The following is a 20,816-nucleotide window of genomic DNA, read 5'->3' on the forward strand; positions in this document are numbered from 1 at the left end:
AATGCCAAGAATTTTATGAAGGGTTTTACTCATTATTTTATATTTTTTATTTAATCATTTATTTTGGTTGATGGTGATTCAATTTGTATTGGAAAAAAAATAAGATAGATAAGGAAAGGATGGGGTAGGCTTTGGGAGGTTAGTAGATGATTCCAATTGGACTCACACAGACCCCATCTAAGTGACTACAACCTCCCTTCTCCTCCAGGCTGTTTACTATTTAGATTTCTACTTTCCCTCCTCCAAGCCTTTCTTCTAGATTTTTATTTGCAGTCCTGTACTTTCACATATTTGTAGGTGGCAGATTGTAGATATATTTGGAGGCCTGCTTGCCATATAATTCTATGGTCAAGGGATCTAGATGTAGGGCTAGAAGGAAACTTAGAAAGCATCTAAATCAGTCTTCTTATTTTACAGAGCAGGAAACTGAGTCCCAAGATTTGATCACATGTGTCATGAGGGAAAGCATTGAAATTTAAACCCAGATCCTCTGATTCCAAATATTGTGCTTATTTCCCAGATATGAATGGAATTTTCTCACTGCCTCTGCCTTCCTTGCCCTTCAACCTAGTTTCTGATTGCTTCTTAGCCCAGGGAAGTTCAGAGCAGAGTCTAGTAATGGGACTGGTAGGGAGATGAAGAAAGAGGAAGGGGGACAGCAGGGGAATTTCCTATGGTTACTCCTTCCCCTTCCAGGCTGTCCTCCCCCACCTCCCATCTCCCCACCCCCACCCCCATCTCTTTCACCGATTTCCTTCCCCTTCCCAATCTGCCCTCTCCCCCGTCTTGTCCTTCTAGAGCAGGGCTTCTTAACCTGAGGTCTACTGCCTCTCACCTGTTCACGGCTAGGTGATGGACCCTGAGTAAATTTTCCTCAGAATGGTAGATGAATCATATTTTGGTCTTTTGGGGTCTCAGAGATCATTCATTATTGCCTAAACTGACCTTTTTATTCAGGGTGAAGTCAAAGTTCATTCATCCTCTCTCCTTCGCCCAAGTAATGTAGATGAAAGTGTCTTTGACTTGAAACCAAAAAGAGCTAGGTTTGAATTCAGCATCAGATAGTTACTTTGTGACTCTCAAGGCCCTCTCAACCCCAGTTTCCTGAACTGTAAAATAGGGATGAGAAAAGGACCAAACTCTTGGAGTTGCTGGGTGACTAGACAGCACAGTGAATAAAGGATCTGAGTTCAAATTTGACCTCAGACACTTTCAGCTGTGTGATCGTGGGCAAGTCACTTCACCCTGTTTGCCTGAATTTCCTCATCTGTAAAACGAGCTGGAGAAAGAAATGGCAAACCACTCCAGTATGTCTGCCAAGAAAAGCTCAAATAGGGTCTCTCAAACAGTTGGACATGACTGAAACAATTGAACCACAGCAAGTATGGGGTTATGAGGCTGAAGAGACTCCCTATCTAAAGTCTTGCAATGCTTGAAGAATGTCAGCTGCTAGTGTTTATCAAACACCTTCTGTGATCCGAGCTCTGTGCTAAAATTTGGGGGAAAGAAAAAGTTAAGACAGTCACTGACCCCATGGGTCTTGTTCAAATAGGACACAAACACTAAGAATCATATTACACAATGTGAAATGATAATGTATCAGAGAATTGCAAAAAAAGTTGTGTAATCTCCAAGAGAGAATATTTCTTTGCAGGGACAAGCGGTGAGGGGGCAGCAGGTGGGGCAGAGCTGAGCCTCACCTCTGATGATGAAGAGAACCCTCACCTGCCACCTCCTCACTTCCTGTCACTGAGCCAGGAGGATCATGGCAGGCTCCAGGCAGGAGCTTAAAAAAGGCAATTAATGGATTGAAGAAGCACAGAAATAGAAAAAAAGGGAGGGAAACATGTTATCTTTTCATCTTTGCATCTAAAACTGTGGCTAACTGCAAAATTGAGAAAATCTCCACCCTGTGCTGCGGGGACAGGAAGAAAGAAGCTGTGAAATAGTTCGGTTTTGCCCCAAGTCTGGAGAGAGAAACCTCTGTTGGAAGAGGCAGGTGGAGATGATGGGAAAGTGCCCAGGCAGTTTTTTCAACCAAAAAACACTTTGAAGTATCAGACTTGCTCCCTTCCAGATTCTCCCTTCCCCAAGTTATATGATCACAGGCCTTCCCCCTTGGCACATGATGGGAAGTGGTGAGGAACATGTTCTCGGCTTCCCCCACTGGAATTTTGAGTATTTTTCCCATACAAACACAGTTAACCATGGTGGTTAGGTTCTATAATGCAATACTATACATTGGGTATTTTACAGATTAAATAGGCTTTTGTGACCTGCTCTGGGAGTATAACCATTGTTTATATGGAGAAATGCCATCCAAGTTCCAAACAGCTGACTTGGAAATGATTAGCAAACAACCCATTCTTAAACTGGAATCTCCTGGACTTGGAATCAGCACAAGATCCCAAGGGATGGATTTCACCTCTGCCCAGTTCTCCTAGAAAGTGAGATGAGGCAGGAAAATCCCTTTGAGAGGGAACAGCAGGAAAAAAGCAATGAGAGGGATTCCCTCCCTGCCCCTAAGGAGCTGAGAAGCCAAAGGAGAAGCCTGCAATAAATGAAAGACATGCTTAGATGTGAAAGAGATAGGATCCATCTGGGTGAGGTGGTCAAGGGTGGTAGACTCTGGCACTCCTGATAAAGAGAAACTTTGTTCAAAAAAAAACCAACTCATATGCCAGCCTGGTTGTCATTAAGAAAACTTCTCTTTACCTTCAGTTGTAGGCACAGGGTGGTCTGCTTTTCCTAAATAGATGCCAGATGCTCAAATGCAAATCAGCTATGGTCTGATGAACTTTATGCTGCCAAGATGGCCATGATGGTGATGTGTGAGGTGGAAGGATCAAGGCTGCTTGGGAGTTGGGGAAAATCAAAGACTGTTACCCTCCATGGGCAGCAAAGTGACCAAGAATCAAGATTAGCTGAGACCCAGGAGAATTTAGTCTCCTAAGAAATGACAAGATCTTGGGCAGCTAGGTGGTGCAGTGGATAGAGCACTGGCCCTGGAGTCAGGAGGACCTGAGTTCAAATCTGACCTCAGACACTTAATAATTACCTAGCTGGGTGACCTTGGGCAAGTCACTTAATACCATTGCCTTTCAAAAACAAAAAAAATGGCAAAATCAATGAGAGTACAGTTGCTTAGCTGCTGTTGGCCATAAGACTAACCAAGATCCCTGCCCACACTTTAATTCTTGACAGCCACCTATTCCAACATGAACACAAAAGACATCCCCCCTGTGGCATCCAGTGTCAGCTGGAAGATCTCCGTGTAGGAGGAACCCACCACTTCTCATAACAAGTTTTTCCTGACCTCCGGCCTAAACTTGACTCCTACTACCTTTGCTTCCACTCTCACCAGTTTGGCCATGTAATCCTTCCTTTACCAGTTCAGTCATGTAATCCCCCTTCTACATGGCATTTCTTCAAACTCTTAACGATAGACATCACATACTGTCCTGAGACTTTTTTCTTCACGCTTAAAGGAGTCTAGTTCTTTCAATCTTGTCCTGGACTCACAATTCTAGTTGTCCTCCTCGAGATGCTCTCTGGTTTGTCAATCCCTTTCTTCACTTCACAAATGCACAGAACCAAACCCAATACCCCAGACGAACTTGATGAGAGCATAGTACTATGGGGCTATCATTTCCCTATTTCTTTAACCCTCTGAACACGGCCCCAAATTTTATTAGCTGTTTTAGCTACTACATCACACCATTGACTCATACGGAGTTTGCATTTTACTGCAAAACCTTCAGATCTTTTTCAGAATTACTGTCAAACCATGGCCCTCCCCCACATCTTATATTTAGGAAGTTGATATTTTAGATCCAAGTATAAAACTTTTATCTTTTTTGATTAGATTTAGCCCAGTTCTGCAACTTAAGATTCTTTTGGATCCTGTAGACTCTGTCATCCAGAATGTTAGCCATCCTTTCCATCTTGGTTTCATCTGCAAATAAGATGGGTATACCACCTATGCCTTTATCTAAGGAATTGATAAAAATGTGTAATAATACAAAGCATAATACCAATCCTCAGTCAACTCCACTGAGAAATTCTTGCCATACTGACTTTGAATCTTTATAAGGACTTTGAGTTTGGACAGTCATCTAGTTACAAATCCACAGGATTGTATTTTCATCTAGCTCTTATCTAACTTCAAAAGACTATTACCAAAAGCTTTTCCAAAAACTAAATAAACTCTTCCATAGTATTTCCCTTATTTGCTAGCGGCACTTTGTCATCACCACTTTCCCAACCATCTCTGCAATGAGAATTTTCCTAAGAATTGAAACCAAGAAACTCTTCTTCCCTTTTTTGTGGAAATCAGGACCATATTTTCCCTTCTCCAGTCTTATGGTTTTCCATAATCTTGTAAATGTCAATGACGGTGACTAACCATTCACATCTCTTAGTTCTTTCAGGACCAGAATATTTGGTTCATTTGGGCCAGGGAAATCTGAATTTATCAAGGGCAGTTGGGTGTTTTCTTACTATTTTGGTGGGGTGGTTATTTTTCTGCTACTTGTAGTGTAAAGGTCATTCTCCTTTGCCAACAAAACAAAAACAAAACAATAGAAGCTCTGCCTTCTTTCTATTGTCTGTTATCCCATCAACCCCAAACAAATAGCCTGTGCCTTTTTTGATCCTCTTTTTCTTCCAATTTAGCCAAAAACACCAACCCTTTCTGTTTTCTTCAACTTCTCTTGCCATAAGCCTCAGTCCATTTTGAGCTTTAGTCTTTCTGCACTGTTTTCACACAGACTATCCCATATTCTTCATCTATCTTGTGTTACCTGACTTCAATTCCATTTTCTATAAATTTCTGGGGTTTTTTAAATCTAAGTCAGCTAGTTCCCTATGAATCCATATCAACTGCTTCAATGCATTCCCTTTTTCTTCCTTGTTATAATTGTTTGCCTTTTGTGTCTTCAGAACTTCATTGCTTTATATCCCTTCTTCTGACTTCTCCTGAGCCATCTTAGTCCATGGGATCTCCTTGCCTAGAATTCCTTCATTCCCGTTTTCTCCTTAGTTGAAGTCTACCTATTTATTCTTCAAGATCAAGCTGAGTCCAACTCCTCCATAAAGTCACTCCATTACCTATTTCTCCTTCTCTTGAGTTCTGATAACTTTTATTATCCATTCCATTTAGTTGGCACTTATCTATTGATTGTCCTTTATATGTGTGTCTAGGTCTTTCCTCACCATGACCAGAAGATAACTCCTTACATGGATTACATCATCCCGTTTGTATCTTGTATGGAAGAGATACTAACTGGTTAGTCTTCTTGACATAGTCTTTAGAAGGTGCTGTTCAAAAAGAATTAAACATTCCCTAGTTTTCTACTGCTATATTTCACAGAATAAGCAGTTTCCCTGGAAGTTTTACTTGTTACACAGAATCACAATTGTATGGCCAGAAGGAATAGGAACTTTAGAGATTCAACCAAGCCAATCATCCTTTTTATTAGATGAGGAAACATGAGTAGAGAGGGCTTAAGTGCCTTCCCCAGGTAGTGTCATAGCTGATTAAAGTGCCTTGTCCACATAATGAGTAGAATTTGAACCAGGATCTCTGACTCTGCATCCAGTGCTCTTTCCATTATGCCCCATCTTCTTTTCTTTTTTTATCCCCTAGGGACTGTGCATCCCCAGTAGCTGGTATGAAAATGGTATATAGAGAACAAGATGGCATTACTTCCCACTTAGAGACTTCCTTTTGACCCAGACCTCCAGATTTGTCCATAGTGCCCATCTCCATCAGATACAGAACTACTTAGTTCACCTCCTTACTCCAGATTATACTGACTAGATTGAGCTCAGTAAATGACGTTTTGATTCTCAAGGAGTAGAAGTTCAGTTTTCTTTGGGGAGCTCTTTTGGGGTTCATAAACCTTGGCTTCCACTCCTTCATCACAAGTGCCATCCCTAGATGACAGCCTGAGAAACTGTGACTTGGAAGATACAGACGTTAGAAGTTAAATGGCAGGGAGAAAGTAGGACAAAGGAGCTGAGATTAGAGAGAGAGAGAGAGAAAGATGCTTGGACCATTAGAAATGTTTATATAATGTAAGACAACCCAGCCACATGTGCAGAAGAGCAACTGAAAAATCGTTCCTTTCAGCATTATCCTTCTCACTCCATTTACAGTTTAAATTAACAAACTCAACAGTTTTCATAGAGCTTTGCATCTCTGAATGTGCTTTGTTCACTCAGTAGGTCTTAATTCTGTTCTCTTACTGAAAATTTGATTTTTTTGCACAAAATTTTTTCAGAATTCTAAGCCCAATTTTCCCCATAATCCAAAAGTGTAAATAGATTGGAAAGATAGAACAGCAAAAGAAATAACTGACAAATTCATAGAGTTTTATTTTTATAGTAATTCTTTTTCTGTGGTATTCTAATATCACATATATAATAACATATAAAATAATAGTTTAGCACATTGATGATTTGGGGGGAAATGGAGGGAAAAATTTATCTTCAAGTCTAAGGTGAAACAAACTCTAGAGTGGTTCCCAGTCTCTCCCAAGCATAGAACTGCTAACTGGTATTGTTTAATCTTTCAGATTTAAGTGGCAAGGGAAAGTTTTAAAAATGGCAATTGCCTGCGAGAACAAGGAAAATTCTTGCACATATAATGAAAAGGTAGAGAATGAACAGAAATCTTCATTTATAAGAAGAATCAGACATATAGACCTCCTCTGTTTTATTTCACCAAATACCATTTTACCTCTTTTACTTCCACAAAGTTTGCCAAGATTTCCTACAGTTTATATTTTGTAACCTCTTTTTTGTTCGCCAGTCTCCTCTATAGACTTAGGTCAATAAACAATTCTACAGCAGACTAAAGAGGTTTTAATCGATACATTATGTTCTTAAAGTGACAGGTCATTTGTTAAATTTTATTCACGTCTTCTGAATAAAAATTCCAGGACTCTAACCATAAAAGCTTCAAGTCAGGGATTATGAAAATGGCAAAATCAAGATTTAAAGGACAATCCTTTAACTCCTTTTTATACCTGGCTTTACTTTTGTCAAGTAAGTCAAAATTTGCACATGATTTATCTACTTGGTGTTCATACCTGTTTATTTTTAGCCACTTTATGCACATTGTTACATTAGACTGACGTAGTAAAGACTAGCATAAACTTCATTCACACATAACACACAGATCATTTCTCTCCTGATTCTAGCCCATATCACAAACTGTCTGTGGAACTAAATGACTTAGAAGACCCTCAAACTCAAAATGTCTAAAACAAACTCATAATTTTTCTCCCCAAACTCTCCCTTCTTCCTAATTTCTATATTTCTTCCTCAAGATCCTTCTAGTCACTAAAGTTCCACAGTCATTGTACTAAATCACCAAGTCTTGTTGATTCTACCTTTCCCAATGCTAGGGGCCCTTTTCCCTTTAATTCTGTTTTCCTCCATACCTTATGATCAAATCACACTGTCCTATTAGCCCTTCCTTTCCAGCCTCCAAACTAGACTCCATGAGGCTACGCTTCATTCCTGAATGCTCTTCTCCCAACCTCTCACTCTGAACCCTTTCCTTCCTATAAAATTCAACTCAGGGCCCACCTATTTCAGGAAGCCTTTCCTGATCCTAACTGCTAAGCACCATCCCCAAAGTGGGATCATTTAGAAGCTTTCCCTCTTGGTGTTGAAAAACTAGCTGGAAGCTCTTTATCTAGTCCAGGCTCTTGCATGATGTTTGAATCCCTTTACTATTATCCCCAACTAAATGACTTAGAAGCCTCTCAAACTTAAGATGTGTAAAACCAAACTCATAATTTTTCTCCCCAAACTCTCCCTTCTTCCTAATTTCCTTATTTCTTCCTCAAGATCCTCATCAATCTAATTTCTGTTCTGCATCCTTGATGGTTGAGTGATACAGCCTCATTGTCTTTTCTGGTTTTTCACAGATCTAAATCTGATTTTCCTGGAAACACTGAGAGCAGGACCTGAGCAATTTCACTTTTGCCTAATCCCTTAAAATCTCTAGCAGAGTATAAAGGGGCATCATAAGAACTCACTATAAGAACATACTAATTTGACCTTTTTGCATTTTGTCCAGAATTTCTACTTGACTAATAAAGGAAAAAAAGAAGGCAAGGATACGAATGAGAAAATGAATGCAAAGAATAAGGAATTTTTACTAGAGGTAAGCTCAACTGGGAAGTATTGAGAAAGGGCAGGGACAATGGCAGTCTTTGCCATCTTTTCTTTGTTTTGTGATGGAGGTCAACAGGATGGAGTTAGGACCTGGGTTCAGATCCCAAATCTGGTGATCACTCCTTGTGGTGTCCTTGGGAAAGTCACGTAACCTGGCCCCACTTTCCTTGTATGTAAAATGAAGGGAGAGTTCAACCAGATGGTCTCTTCTAACCCTATTTTACCATTGAAAGAAAAAGAAGAGATTTTTACCTCCATTGTGCTCTCTTTTAAAGGTAACCCAATTGAAATTAGTAATTTTACAACCAGTTTTAAGGTTTAAGAAGACACACCTGGAAAGATGAGAATTGTTAATATGTTTAACAGACCATCATATGATAATGCAATGGTGCCAAAAAAAAAAGTCCATCTGCCTTTCTCATCATAGACTTTAATTAAAAAACTGAGTAAATTTCTAATTTCTGCTTTTTGCTTGGTCTGTTATTTACAGTAACTTCTCCATTAACTAGCAGTATACTTTTTTCTTAAATAGCAGATATCATAGGATTCAGGCATGTACACTGAGCACATCAGAGAGAAGTAGCTTGATTTAAAGAACAATTTGTTAGAATTTGTTTAAATGTGAGTGCAAATGCCTGTTTATGTTTTGTATATTTTTTGTAACTGGACTCTCGATTGCAGGAAAGTTTCTGTGGGACATCTGTCATTGTACCAGAAATTGAAGGGGCTCTTTATTTGAAAGAAGATGGAAAGAAAACCTGGAAAAGGCGCTATTTTCTTTTACGGGCTTCTGGAATTTATTATGTACCCAAAGGAAAGACTAAGGTCAGGAAGTCAAAAGGAAACACTTTTAGCAATAAAACATTTCATGAAGGTGAAAGAAAAGAAATCTTCAGGTGACATTTTTAAGGGCAAATGTCTGTTTTACCTGAGAAGTCTGATATCTCAACAACACTTGTACAAATAATGTATTCAGGTAGAGCTGATGAAACTATTTTTTGTCTCTCGGTTTTTGATCTTGCAAAAAAAATTATGTCCAGTTTTAAATCAATATTTTAAAAAATGCAGGAGGCATTTTTCCTGAAGATTATTTTTACTCCAACTTTTAATCTCTTACTCAATAGGAAATAATTAGCTCTAGATAAGAGCAAACTATTCCTTTACATAATAAGAACTAATAATCATAATAGAGGGAACAGATGTAGTACTGATCCTGGAATGTCAGGAAGATCTGAGTTCAAATATGATCTCAGATACTATGTGACCCTGAGCAGGTCACTTCACCTCTGTTTGCCTCAGTTTCCTCACTGGTAAAATTAGATAATCATAGTATTTCTCTTCCAGGGTTGTTGTGAGGAGCAAATGAAACAATAATTGTAAAGTACATAGCAGCAAAGTAGAAGCCATATGAATATTGCTTAGCATGATGATGATGATGATGATGATGGTGATAATGATGATGCCATCAAGAGCTCTTTTCTTCACTGGGCTCTTTCTTCACAAGGGAGGGCTTCTGGTCCCTTCACACATATCCATCACCTTCCATGAGTCACCAAAGGGCAAGAATAAGGACCCCACTCATGTAGGTTCCAATCCCAAGTATTTCTTAGATGTCTCCTATGAACAAGGAATTCTATGACTTAGTTATAGGCCAGTTCATCCCTTAGTCTTCCCCCTTTTCAGAGGCCTCAGGCATTCATACTTACTGTCCCTAAGTAAACACAGCTATTCAATGAATTTTTCTCCAGACTTTTTACAATCAGTCACTACAGAAAAATGGGTCAAAACTAACTAACTAGATACAAAATTAAAAGAATATTCAGAGTTTTCCTCCTGGTTTTTCATTCAAACCAAGCCCTGATCTAAGACCAATTTTACCCCTTATTTTTTTTATTTCTTCTGAATCATTTCTGTCCCTACTGCTTTGTCTCACTTGATATTTCCAGAGAAGACCTTTAGTTTCCTACATCAGTCTGCTCTTTCATGTAAACCCAGGAATAATTACAATAATAATTGCTTGCATTTATACAGCACTCTATGTAGTTGCTTTCCTCACAACCCTGTAAGGTAGATATCATTATTCCCACTTCATCAGTAAGGAAATCTTGACAGAGAGGTTAAATGACTTGTCTTGCTAGTTGATTCTTCTGATTTCTTAGTCCACCACCCTCTGCTGCCTGGGTTAGACAAAATGTGCTAAAAACAATTATTTGAGCCCCCAAAGTTTCAAGGTGGATTCATTTTCAGTTTAGAGGAAACTCCAGTCTAACTGACTAAACTGATTCATACAGGAAAAACATTTTCAGTTTTTTTCCCCCAAGTAAATTCTCTTATTGAACGTCTTGGGCTTATTAAGATGTTCAACAGTTACAAAAATTTTGAATAGACACTATTTTTTAAGTTTTTTTGCAAGGCAAATGGGATTAAGTGACTTGCCCAAGGCCACACAGCTAGGTAATTATGAAGTGTCTGAAACCGGATTTGAACCCAGGTACTCCTGACTCCAGGGCCAGTGCTTTATCCACTGCGCCACCTAGCCACCCCCTAGACACTCTATTTTTGCTTTCATATGAACTTAAGCATTGAAAGAATATTTAACTATTCTTACAACTAAAAATATTTTCCACAAAATCCCTAACACATCATTTGACTTGCTTCCATCTTTGCCCAACTCTCACATGAGATACATAAGACTTTTAGATAACCCAAAAATAATACTTATTTTTAATACTGAAATCACATTAAGGTAAAACTTCCATGGACAATTTTTAGGAAAAGTATGGTGTATAATGGATAGAAGCTGAACTTACAGTCAAGATGATCTAAGTGGAAATTCTATCTCTGATTCTCACAAGCCATGTGACCCTAGATAAGTCATCTACTAAGTCATAGATGGGTTGGAATAAGGAGTGTTCTTAGTAATTCTCACACTTAGAGTTCCCTAAAGGATAAAAATCCCAGTTCTTTGTTTGTTCCCATCAAAGTTAAACTACTTGCTTTACCTAGAAAACTGTAGTTTAGATTTAGCTAAAGAAATAACACTATGGTAGTTTTCTTTTAAACAACTACAAAAAGTGAAATTTAAACATTCATGATCTTATGGTAAAGATTTATTATGGAATGAATTCAAATTCTGAGATTTTTATTTCACATGAAAACAAAAAAGATATTTAATTAAAAGAAATAATACTATGCACATAACTAAAATGAGGCTGATATGGTAAAAGGAACCCTAAGATTTTGATTTCAATTATTGTAAAACATTTATCAAGGGTTTATTTAACCTTAGGTCCAGTCCTCAATCCACTGTAAATGATATGGTAATAGAATGGAAAACATACATACCTACTTACACTAAGTTATTTATCCAATAAGGAAAAAAGAAAATCTCCCCTGTCATTCAAAATATAGGGATCTAGGGCAGCTAGGTAGTGCAGTGGATAGAGCACTGGCCCTGGAGTCAGGAGTATTTGAGTTCAAATCCAGCCTCAGACACTTAATAATTACCTAGCTGTGTGGCCTTGGGAAAGTCACTTAACCCCATTGCCTTGAAAAAAAACTAAAAAAAAAAAATAGGAATCTGGATTTGTGGTTTTACTGATACAAGAAATTCTCTGTATCCCTACAAGTCACCACCTTCTGTGCAACTTAAAATATTAGAAAGGTGTCCAAAAGCAGTGAAATTAAGTGAAAAGAGAATCATAGAGACAGCATTTATCAGAGATAGAACTCAAGGCTTTGTGCCATCAAGACCAGTTCTCTATTCACTTTGCAGGTTGCCTCTCACTTGAAAATGTTCCAAATTTTATTATTTCTAAATTATTCTATTATTTCTATATGATTATTATAGGCATTCAGATGCAAATGAATACCTTCCAAGAAGAATAACATCTTCATTTAGAAGTATTGCTTAAAGAACAAATAATCATATTCAGTGTTTAATGAACAAGCATTATCTGTCTATATAATTTCAGAAGATTTTATTTGATTTTGCACAATATTTAGAGCTTAATAAATATTTTTATTCAATTGTATTCAATCATTCAGTACATTTTAATCATTCCTTTATCCACATTGGCAAGACTCTGTTAGCACAGATTACCAGTGCTTATCATAGTAAGGCATATATAGTAAGCACTTAATACTGATTGACTGCATATTACAGTAAGGCATATATAGTAGGTACTTAATAAATGCTGAATGACTAACACTTAGAAGTAGTCCCTTTGTATAACTGGAAAGTATGATGTTATTGGCTAAAAATGGGACCTTGTAATTGTATGGCCAATTCAAATACATGCTTATTTTGGATTATCAACACTCCTATCCATTTCTGAAGATAACTAATTGAGAGTTGAGATAATGAGACTCCTCTTGTGTTGAATTATTGAATTTGAAGTAAGATATTTATAAAAAAAAAACTATTAGCTGGTATGAAAAAAAATCAGGAAAAAAAGTCTCCAAAAAAAAAGAGAAAGACATACGACAGTTAAAAAAAAGAGGAGGGGAGGGGGGAACCAAGCAACAAAATCACATGTGCTAATTCTAACTTGTATTGTTTATAAACTATATTTAGCATCAGAGAAACCAGAACAGAACAGAACCTATTTGTAATTAAGGTGTGATGGAATATGCAGATTTTATACCACACTGACTCTTCACAAAGAAAATTGTTCAGTGAGGCGGACATTTTGTTTCCATGGTAACCCATCAAGCACAATAAATAGCAAGAAGGAACCTGCAGTATTAGAAGGGGGAAAAAAAGGAGACGAGAAAAAAATCTTTGCTTTGAAGAAGTGCCTAAAATTTCTGCTAATTTTCTGAAAAGTACACCTAGTGCCTTTTATTGTTTATTTCTTAGTAGAAGCTTTTCTTTAGGGGGGGGGAAAACAAGCTGCTATTTCTAGCCATAGAATCTATCCCTTTGTCAGACTGGAAAGATCATTGTAATATCTGCACTGAAAGGAAATGTCCTTTTCTCAGTGGTCACCTTGTCTTGATTGCATCAGTAGGAATAAGCCAAGGTCAGTTAGCTGTAGTTTTCAAAGTCAGTCAGTGGTGCAAAGTGTTAGAAAAGCAAGAGAATTTCTGATTCTACTGCTGGTTCCACTGCCCTTTATTTTTCTTTCTTCTTAAAAAATTGACTTTGATTTTCGGGATACTCTTCATAGAACATCAGATAAAGCAAACAAAATTTAAGATTTTTTTGTTTAAATAAGATACATTCATTGTTAGAGATGGATATCAAAATTCTCATAAGAATCTTAAGAGTGAAAGGGTTTTTTATTGTTCTGGAATCTGAGTTAAATTTTCAGTAACATCATATGATTTCCCTTCACTTGTAGACATCACGGGATTTGGCTTGCTTCATCCAGTTTGAAAATGTAAGTGTTTACTATGGAACACAGTACAGAATGAAATATAAAGCTCCAACTGACCACTGCTTTGTACTAAAGGTATGTGCAAGAAAATCCTTTGTTTTACATTTGATGTTTATGAGGATGGCGACTCTGGGCATCTCTTCTAAGTAATAGATGTTAAACACCTTAACTACCACTTTAAAAGTAACAACTTAGGATTATATATATATATATATATATATATATATATATATATATATATATATGTATTTTACCATTCCTTTAGACAAGATCTATGCTTTCATCCATATAATGAACCTTCTCCAATGATGCAGAATCATCTGTAATTTATTGGGGTTTCATGGAGAATGGAGAGGTTTAGTGATTTGTCCATTGTCATTCAACCAGTGTCCAAGGCAAGACTTTAACCATGGGTTTTCTCTCACCAGCTCTTAGCAAGCTCCTGGCATGAACTGAGATCTCAATGCTTCCTCCTTTATGATTGTGTATTTTTAGAGGAGGATTTATTTAGGAAAAATGAGAAGATGCTAGCCACAAAATCCATCTCTTCATCAACATGGAAAGATCTTTGAAACATAGTGGAAGGAAATTTCCTTCCATCCTGGGTGGTCAGTCACCTTGCTTTGACTGACTCAATGGGAGTTAAAAAAAGGTTTGACAGTGGTTGCTCTCCAAGTTTTGTGTCTATTTACAATCTATAATATTAAGGACAATCTCTATAATACAAAAGGATATGTCAATCTAAAACTTCAAAATGATTCTCATACAATTTATGACAAAGGTTCTGAAATTTGAATTTGGACAAGCAATTTGTGGATAATGTGGTAAAGATAAAACCCAAGAAGTCAATTCTTTATGTACTGACTTTCTTTTGTTTAAAGTGGAGGACATTTTTAGAAAAACCAGAACCTGTCCTCACTGGCAAACTTACATGGATTAAATTAAGAAGAAATATCTCTACATTGGGATCATGTTTTGGAAGGCTAAAGAGAAATATCTTTCATCTACCAAATTTAGCATCTGATTCTTATAAATGGGTTCAAGCGATCTGATTTCTGTCTTGCTCAATGGTTCCTATGGTACCGCCTCTTCCTAACCACATGGATCCTTCTTCCATCCCCAGACACTTCAAATACTTCAGAAAGTGTTTCTTGAGCATCTAATGTCACCCAGCAAAATACTAGGCCTCTTACATATGTTCCACTTCTGGGGATCAGACTAGTAATCAGATACACAAATGTCATCCTGTTAAGTTTTTTGAAGTTGAATGGAGCCTGGTGTTAATGAAGCAAAGGTCACAGGTTGCCTTTTCATATAAGCCAACAAATGCCAAAGTGAAAACTGTTGTCATGACCTACAGGTTAGAGACCCAGGCCGCAGAAACCACTGGAGGTATGCATGCCTTTGGTCTCGGGGGAGGTGGGGTGTGGAGGGCTCAACAGAATCTGTCACCACTGCTGGGAAAACAGCTCAAAGTCTGTGCTCTGCTTTGCATCCTGCCTCCCTCCAGAATGTAAATTCCATGATGGTGGTGTCTTAACAAAACATTGGACCTTCCTAGGACCTAGGAGAGTGCTTTGTATTGAGTAAGCACTTCACATACATTAGATGGATTAATGCATAACACATAGGAGAAATCTATCATTTGTGCATATAGAATATCATTTGATGCATTCTTGGCCAAGGAGGGCATAGCAAAGATGATTCTTATGTTTTTCCTCCATTTTTGTTATCCCACTGTTTTAGAAAGGATGACGACAGGACTCTTCAATAATGTCCCTCTCTTACATAAATTTGGATAGCCCATAGTTCAGATTATACAACATAAGAGTCCACAAAACAGGCCTGCTTGAATTCAGTTCAATTTATCAATTAATGAAAGAACTGTTCTTAATTGTCATTCCATCCCATCTTCTCTGTGAGATTTTCTCCTCTGTCATACTCACTTTCCCACTTATGTCCATCCCCATCTTTCCTCCATGCCCATTTTTCCTGCATCTGCCAAAACTCCTCATATGATCCAGCTTTTTTTAAACTATTGTTTCTCCTTTCTTTTCTCAGCTAAATTCCTTGTCAGCTTCATGACCTTATAAGACAGCTGAATAAAATCGATCTCTTCAAAGTTTCTGATAATCTCAGAATTACCAAATTAAATGACCTTTTCCCAGATCTCAACCTTCAAGTCCTCTCTGCAGCCTTTGATACTGTCAACCACCCTCTTTTCCTTAACATGTTTTTCTCCTAAGTTTTCCACAACTAGTGGTGCAGTGGGTAGTGCTAGTCCTGAGTTCAAATCCAACCTCAAATCTAATCACATTATGTGGGCAAATCACTTCACCTTGTTGCCTCAGTCCTCATCTATAATATAAACTGGAGAAGGAAATGGCAAACAACTTCAGTATCTTTGCCAAGAAAACCCCAAATAGGGGGCAGCTAGGTGGCACAGTGGATAGAGTACCAACTCTGGAGTCAGGAAGACCTGAGTTCAAATCCAGCCTCAGACACTTAATACTTACTAAACTGTGTAACCTTGGTCAAGTCACTTAATCCCATTGTTTTGCAAAAACAAACAAAAAACCTCAAATGAAGATGATGATGATGAAGATCCAGGTGCAACTGAAAGTGACTGAACAACAACAAGAGTTCTCCATTCCAATTCTCCTCTGATCTATCTGACTACTCCTTCCAAGTCTCTTCTGCTACATCTTTTTTAGCAATCCCTTCAATGATGGGCACACTCCAGGGATATGTCCTGAGTTATCTTCTCTTCTCCCTCTTTACAATTTCACCTGGTTATTCCATCTGCTCCTGGGATTTAATAGATTCATCTTTATGCTGATAATTGTCAAACCTGCTTATCCTACCCTGTCTCTTAACCTCCAATCTCACATCTTCAACTGCCCATTAGACAGTTCAACTGAGATGTCTCCTAGACAGCTTAAATTCAACATACCCAACACGGAACTCATTGTCTTTCCATCCAAACACTTCCCTATTCCAAACTTCAAGTCCTAGCTAAAATCCTACCTTCTTTAAGAAATATTTCTTGAGATATGATTTCTCTCTCATCAAATTTAACTTAGATCAATGTATACCATGGAAACAATGTAAAGATTAACAGACAGCCTTCTCTGGGGGGCAGGGAAACAAGATTAGGGGGAAAATAGTAAAATTCAAAATAAAATCTTTCTTTTATTAAAAAAAAGTAATCTTTCTTGAACCCCTTTAATAGTCATGTTTTCCCTTTGGTGATTAATTCCAAATTGTCCTACATATATGTTTTTGGCACATTGTAAGCTCCTAGGGAGCACAGGCTGTCTTTTACCTTTCTTTGTATCCCCAATACTTAGCATGGTATCTGGATTATAGTAGATACTTAATAACTATTTGGTTATTGATGACTACTACTACTACTACTACTACTATTGAGAATAATAGAAATAATAATAATAATGGCACATAGGTAGTTGTTTAGGATTGAAAAGTATCTCACATATGTTATCTCATTTGCTCCTAACAGCAATACTGGGAGTAAGTGCTTTTATTATTAGCCCCCATTTTACAGATGAGTAAACTGAGGCAAGAAGTTAATTGACTTGCCTAGAGTTCCACACCTAGTGAATGTTTGAGGCCAGATTTGTACACAGGTCTTGACAGTTGGGCTGTTGTTCTATCTACTATACTTAACTGCCATTCATAAAACCATAATACATTGAAGACTCTTTCTATATCTTCTGAATCCTAGGTTCAACATGATATAGGAATTATTTTTAAATAAAATAATTATTATCTGTTTTTCACTTTTAAGGAATTTGATATTTCCAAAAATTTCCCCTATATCTCCTATTGCTATATGAATATATATATATATATATATATATATATATATACATCTTCAATATGTAACCAACATTAACTAAGCATCATACAAAGATGAGAAATGTCAACTTGCCCGCCTTCAAGGAGTTGGGGGGATAAGAATTCCCCAAATAAATAGCTCTTAATTAGAAACCTATAAATAAAAGAAAGATCAAACAGAGAGGGTTTGCATTAATGTGGTCCACACCACTACTCAAGTCTTATTCCACATTACCTCTTTGTGGTTTGCAAGTGACCCTAGACTCTTAAAAGATTATATCAGAAGAGCCCAGACTAACCATTCTATCAAGCTAGGAAAGTTCGAAGTCCAGCCTTGGAATCTGTTGAAGAAGATCAATCTAGGGGAAATTCCAAAAGGCCCCATCAAGTTCCCCACAGAATGGTAGGCTTTCATCATTGAAACTTCCAAGAGTGTATCTGCTTCTTGTTATAGTGATTTTCCAGACTTGATCATCCTGGTTTGTTTTCACTGAGCTAAGTTTACATCCAGCTTCATCATTTTAGCATCTTCTCTAATGCCTTGTTGACAAAGTAGAAAAAAAAATGACTATACTTCTCCAGAAGCACAAGCAGAGTTTCATTTTTTTTTATTCCTAATACTAAAGGAAATGGTTTTTGGTAAAATTTGTGCACTCTGAATAAATTGTATGAGGACTTAATAGGACATCATTGAGCAAGCTCAGCCCTGAGCAAAATGGTAAAGTTAATGATGTTTATTGATGTCCTCTCACCTCTCTTTTCTGTCCCCTTAGGGAAGGAAGGAAGGAAGGAAGGAAGGAAGGAAGGAAGGAAGGAAGGAAGATAGGAAGAAAGGGAGGGAGGAGAGGAAGGGAGGGAGGGAGAAGAGGGGAACGGAGGGATAACAGAAAAAATGAATGAAAGTGAGGAAAAATAAACCTTTATTAAGTGGCTACAAAGTGTTAAGCCCTGTACTGAGCACTTTATAAATATCTCATTTGATCTTTACAAAAACTCTCAGAAGTAGACACTATTATAATCTCCATTTTGCAGTTGAGTAAATTGAGGGAGACAGACTTTAAGTGACTTGCTCAGGGTCACACAATTAGTGTCTGCGGTCAGATTTGAACTCTTCCTCTTTCTTGGACCAGCGCGCTATTTACTGTACCCCATAACTGCCTAATTTCAACCAGTGTGGACTTGGGTAGATCATCTCCCCCTTGACCTTTTTTCCCTAATCCATAAAATGAATTGAGCTTGAATGACCTCCAAGTTTCCTTCTATCTCTAAATCTATAACCTATGCTTCTTGGAACAGAAGCAATCATAATAAGCTAGTGAAAGAAAGCAGGCACTCTCAAGGTCATATCAAAGAAGGAACTGAGGTAAAAAGGGGAGAAAGAGGGATAAAGGGATTGTTCTGGTCTTCAGGCTGCATCAATCCCCTGTACCCATCAGTCATTAACATATAATGGATGACCACGGACGCTCACCCTTAATTATCCAGGGACAAAAACGGTGAAGCCCCAGCTGTATTTGGTACTCTCAATACAAGGGGTCCTATGTCCTAATGGTCTCCCTTGTCTTAAGGAGCTGGGCAAGTGAAAAGATGAAGTGGCTGACTTCTCCCCCACTGGAAAGGTTCAGTTGATCTTTTTGAAGTATTTCCCTTTGTCTGTGACACTATTACACAGCCAGCTTGTCGTAGACAGGAGGCTAGGTGTATCCATGTTACACAATGTCAGAATTGCTTGGCATCAAGGCCCAGGCTTAGTTGGTGATGAGAAACCCTTCAAAGGGGACAAATAGCAAGGTAATCTATATGCAAATTGAACCGGTTTACTTGGTCTGATGTGCTGGAGACAATGTGTGGATTTAATTATGGTTTATTGGGACTGGTTTTGCTTGAGTAATCTGAGAGTAATGGTGCATAATGCTGAATTAATCTCAGATTTAGAAAAATTGGTTTCCAGGGAATCAGCTGAGACAAGGGCATGGGCACATACCGTTTATGCAGCTGGGTACCTGCCTTGAAGCCGATTTGCTGGAAGAATGGTCTTTCTATCCTTCGCTGCCAGTCCTAGAGCAGAGTCGGGGCAAGGCTGTTGAACTCTCCCCCTCTACAATTGCTCCCTTATATCACAGGCACAATCCCATACATCCACATCCCACCCTTTTCTCTTTATTGAGTTTATACAGTCACGTATTTGAGAGCAGCATCAAGTAAGAGGACGTGTATTTGTGCTTTAGATTAGTACCATAACAGATGGAACCAACCGTAGAAGATCTAAAATAGCTTTTAAACCCTAAATGGGACTCTTGACCTTTTTGGAGGGTCCTCTCAGAATAATGTTTTAAAATGAAAAAAAGTAAGACTAATCCTGTCATTGTGCAAATGAAGAATGTTAGGCCAGTGACTTGGATCCCATTAGCCCCATAAGGGGTGAGCCCAGTTTTATACTGGGTTTTATACAAATCTAACAAGGCTCTTTTTATCATACCAGTATTTAGGTCTTGGTGAAGATGAAACCAATCCACTTTCCAACAGGTTTGATTCTTATCATCCAAAAACCAATTGTTAATTTGTGAACAGTTAGTGAGATGTTCCTTTTATTCTGGCCAGTTGACATTCAGTTGTTTTCTTAGGGTCAGCTTCTGCTTTCCCAAGCACCCAACCCCATGTGGCCCTCTCCCATGTGGCCCAGTTCCTTCTGCAATAATGGGGGGAAGTCCTATTAATTTCCTTACTCAGAGGTTTAGTTATAGTTTAGAGAACTTAATTTATCAACACCCTGGTGCTTTTTCCCCCATCTTGTTCAGTCTTCCATGAAACTGTCTGTCTGGAACTGTGGCCACATTTTAATTAAGGAAACTATATTTACTTAATGCAGTAATGCATGGATTCACAAACATTCCAAGAGTGTAATATAGTTCAGAAATGCTGAATTTAAGAAATGAAAGGAAATGAGAGGATCTGAGTTCAAGGTCCAGATCTATTAAGCTTTACCTCCTTGGGTGAATTACTTCCTCTGGAAGTAAAGAAGACAATTGAAATGAGTGATCTCTGAAGGACCTTAAACTAATCCAAAGGGCTAGACCTCAATTTAATCTTCCCTTTGTTATAACCTTGAGAGGTAAAATGGAGTAGTAAATAGAAAGAGACTTGGGGCCAAGAATACCCAGGTTCAAGTCCTGACCCTGAAATGTACTGGCTGTGTGACCTTGGGCAAGTCATTAATCTTCTCAAAGTACTAAATGCTTCAAAGAAGGTGTTCATCTGTACTGATCAAGGAAGTGTACTCATTGGGACAATATCTATACAATCTAAACAAATGAAAGAAAGATCTAGTTCTTCTCCATATCTAATTGAAGGAATTTATAGAAATGCCATGCCTTCATCAATAACCCA

The 20,816-nt window shown here is 37.9% G+C and overlaps 1 protein-coding gene across 1 annotated transcript in view; it reads left to right on the forward strand.

Moving 5' to 3' along the window:
- The window catches only part of APBB1IP (amyloid beta precursor protein binding family B member 1 interacting protein), a 119,646-nt gene that overhangs the window by 72,787 nt on the left and 26,043 nt on the right, over window positions 1–20,816 (forward strand). The window contains exons 8-10 of the mRNA XM_074193028.1: window positions 8,093–8,179; window positions 8,872–9,015; window positions 13,536–13,646. Coding sequence (XP_074049129.1) covers window positions 8,093–8,179; window positions 8,872–9,015; window positions 13,536–13,646 — 342 coding nt within the window. The remainder of the gene's footprint in view (window positions 1–8,092; window positions 8,180–8,871; window positions 9,016–13,535; window positions 13,647–20,816) is intronic.

The sequence above is a fragment of the Macrotis lagotis genome, chromosome 7 (genome assembly GCF_037893015.1).
Source record: "Macrotis lagotis isolate mMagLag1 chromosome 7, bilby.v1.9.chrom.fasta, whole genome shotgun sequence".
NCBI classification, from domain to species: Eukaryota; Metazoa; Chordata; class Mammalia; order Peramelemorphia; family Peramelidae; genus Macrotis; species Macrotis lagotis.